The sequence below is a fragment of the Euprymna scolopes genome, chromosome 25 (assembly GCF_053919585.1).
Source record: "Euprymna scolopes isolate OS-2025 chromosome 25, ASM5391958v1, whole genome shotgun sequence".
NCBI lineage: Eukaryota > Metazoa > Mollusca > Cephalopoda > Sepiida > Sepiolidae > Euprymna > Euprymna scolopes.
Genome location: NC_136506.1, coordinates 48306981 through 48308402, shown reverse-complemented (window position 1 = coordinate 48308402; position 1422 = coordinate 48306981). Strand labels below are relative to the sequence as shown.

Below are 1422 nucleotides of genomic sequence, written 5' to 3'. Positions count from 1 at the left end.
CTCTTACTGGAAGACAAAGGGACAAGGGATCAAATATTTTGGAAGTTTTAGACAGAATTTTCCTTTTTGTTGATGCTGTTAAATCGCATTGATGTGTACAGACCTTCATAGTATCATGTTGGGGGCTGTACAAATACCCTAAAACTTTTTCCACACCAGAATAAAACATTGACAGAGTTCCATCTGCCGCCATCTTTTTTCGTAACACTGCACTGTTGGAGTTACAGGATTGTATCTCGAAGTTACCCTCTTGCAGTCGCTTCTTCACCGTCGTGTATAACGTAGATAGAGTATTTAGTCATTTCCTGTTTTCACCAAATCTTTCACATAAAAGTTCGACCTGAGTACCTGGGAACATTTATCTGATGGAAATTTTTCTGCATGATATTTCAAAACATAATTTAATATAAAGGGACTTGCATTGAAACCGAATAAGATGGTAGAGTATCTGTAACAATGCAAAAACAGAAACGATTGCGATCCTTTTCCAGGTCTAGACGAATCATCAGGAAAGCTTTCCTTGTGTCGGCTAATTACACATATTTGTTGGCCCTAAAGCGAATCAACAGTTCCAATATGTCTCCCATTAGGCTGACTCCTGGATAGGCTGCCTCATTCAGAAATATAGAATTTGCCCTCTTGTAGGAACAATTGAATACAGGTCTAACCTTCATGGTCGTCTGATCAGCCAGTTTGAGTACCGGTCTGTGCGGAATCCATGTATAATTTTGAAAGTCTTCTGGAGTCACCGTTATTTCCTCTATAATTCCTTCGTCTTCTTGTTTTTTAAAGACGTCCAAGTATTGATCATAGAGACCTTTCTTCTCCAGGTCTTTAACTACTCTTTCTAGTATTCTAAGAGCGGCATTGTGATTTGAAGGCACAGACTTCACTTTGTCTTCATACCATGGCAGCTGTACATGGTATCGGCCATCTCTGTAGGATATAGTGTTCCTAAACGTCTGTACCATCTCTTCATCCACGGTGGAGAATTCCTCTGTGGCAGGTAACCTTAATGACTCCATGCTAAACATATTTTCAAGTCCTCTACGGACGTTTCCTTCTTCAAACCAAGCTTTTAACGGGTCTAGGTATTTCTCCACTGTATTCAGCAAAAAATTAATTTTGTGCTCTGAAAGTGGAGGTATTTTTTCCAACAAAGGGGTATAATTAATTTTTGCCCCTCTCTCTACTTTGTGCCTTGGTTTTAGTTGATTCTCATACATGAGGCAACGGCAGTTAGCAAAGGGTACAAGTCCTTTCGGAGTGGAAAATCAGCTCCATACATGCATGGCACGATTTAAAACGGTTCTGTGAATTGAATGGCGTCAATTCCTAATAGCCCCTCAATTTTAATATAACTGTCTCTGGGATTATACTGAGTTGCCAATCGATGTTTTTTTAAAAGTTTTTAACTATCTG

At 39.2% G+C, this 1422-nt stretch overlaps 1 protein-coding gene across 1 annotated transcript; it reads right to left on the bottom strand.

Moving 5' to 3' along the window:
• Nucleotides 1-533: 533 nt before the first annotated feature.
• LOC145247174 (uncharacterized) lies at nt 534-1025 on the bottom strand. Its single transcript, XM_080108813.1, has one exon. It carries the CDS (start codon nt 1023-1025, stop codon nt 534-536), a length of 492 nt encoding a protein of 163 aa, XP_079964939.1.
• Nucleotides 1026-1422: the final 397 nt, after the last annotated feature.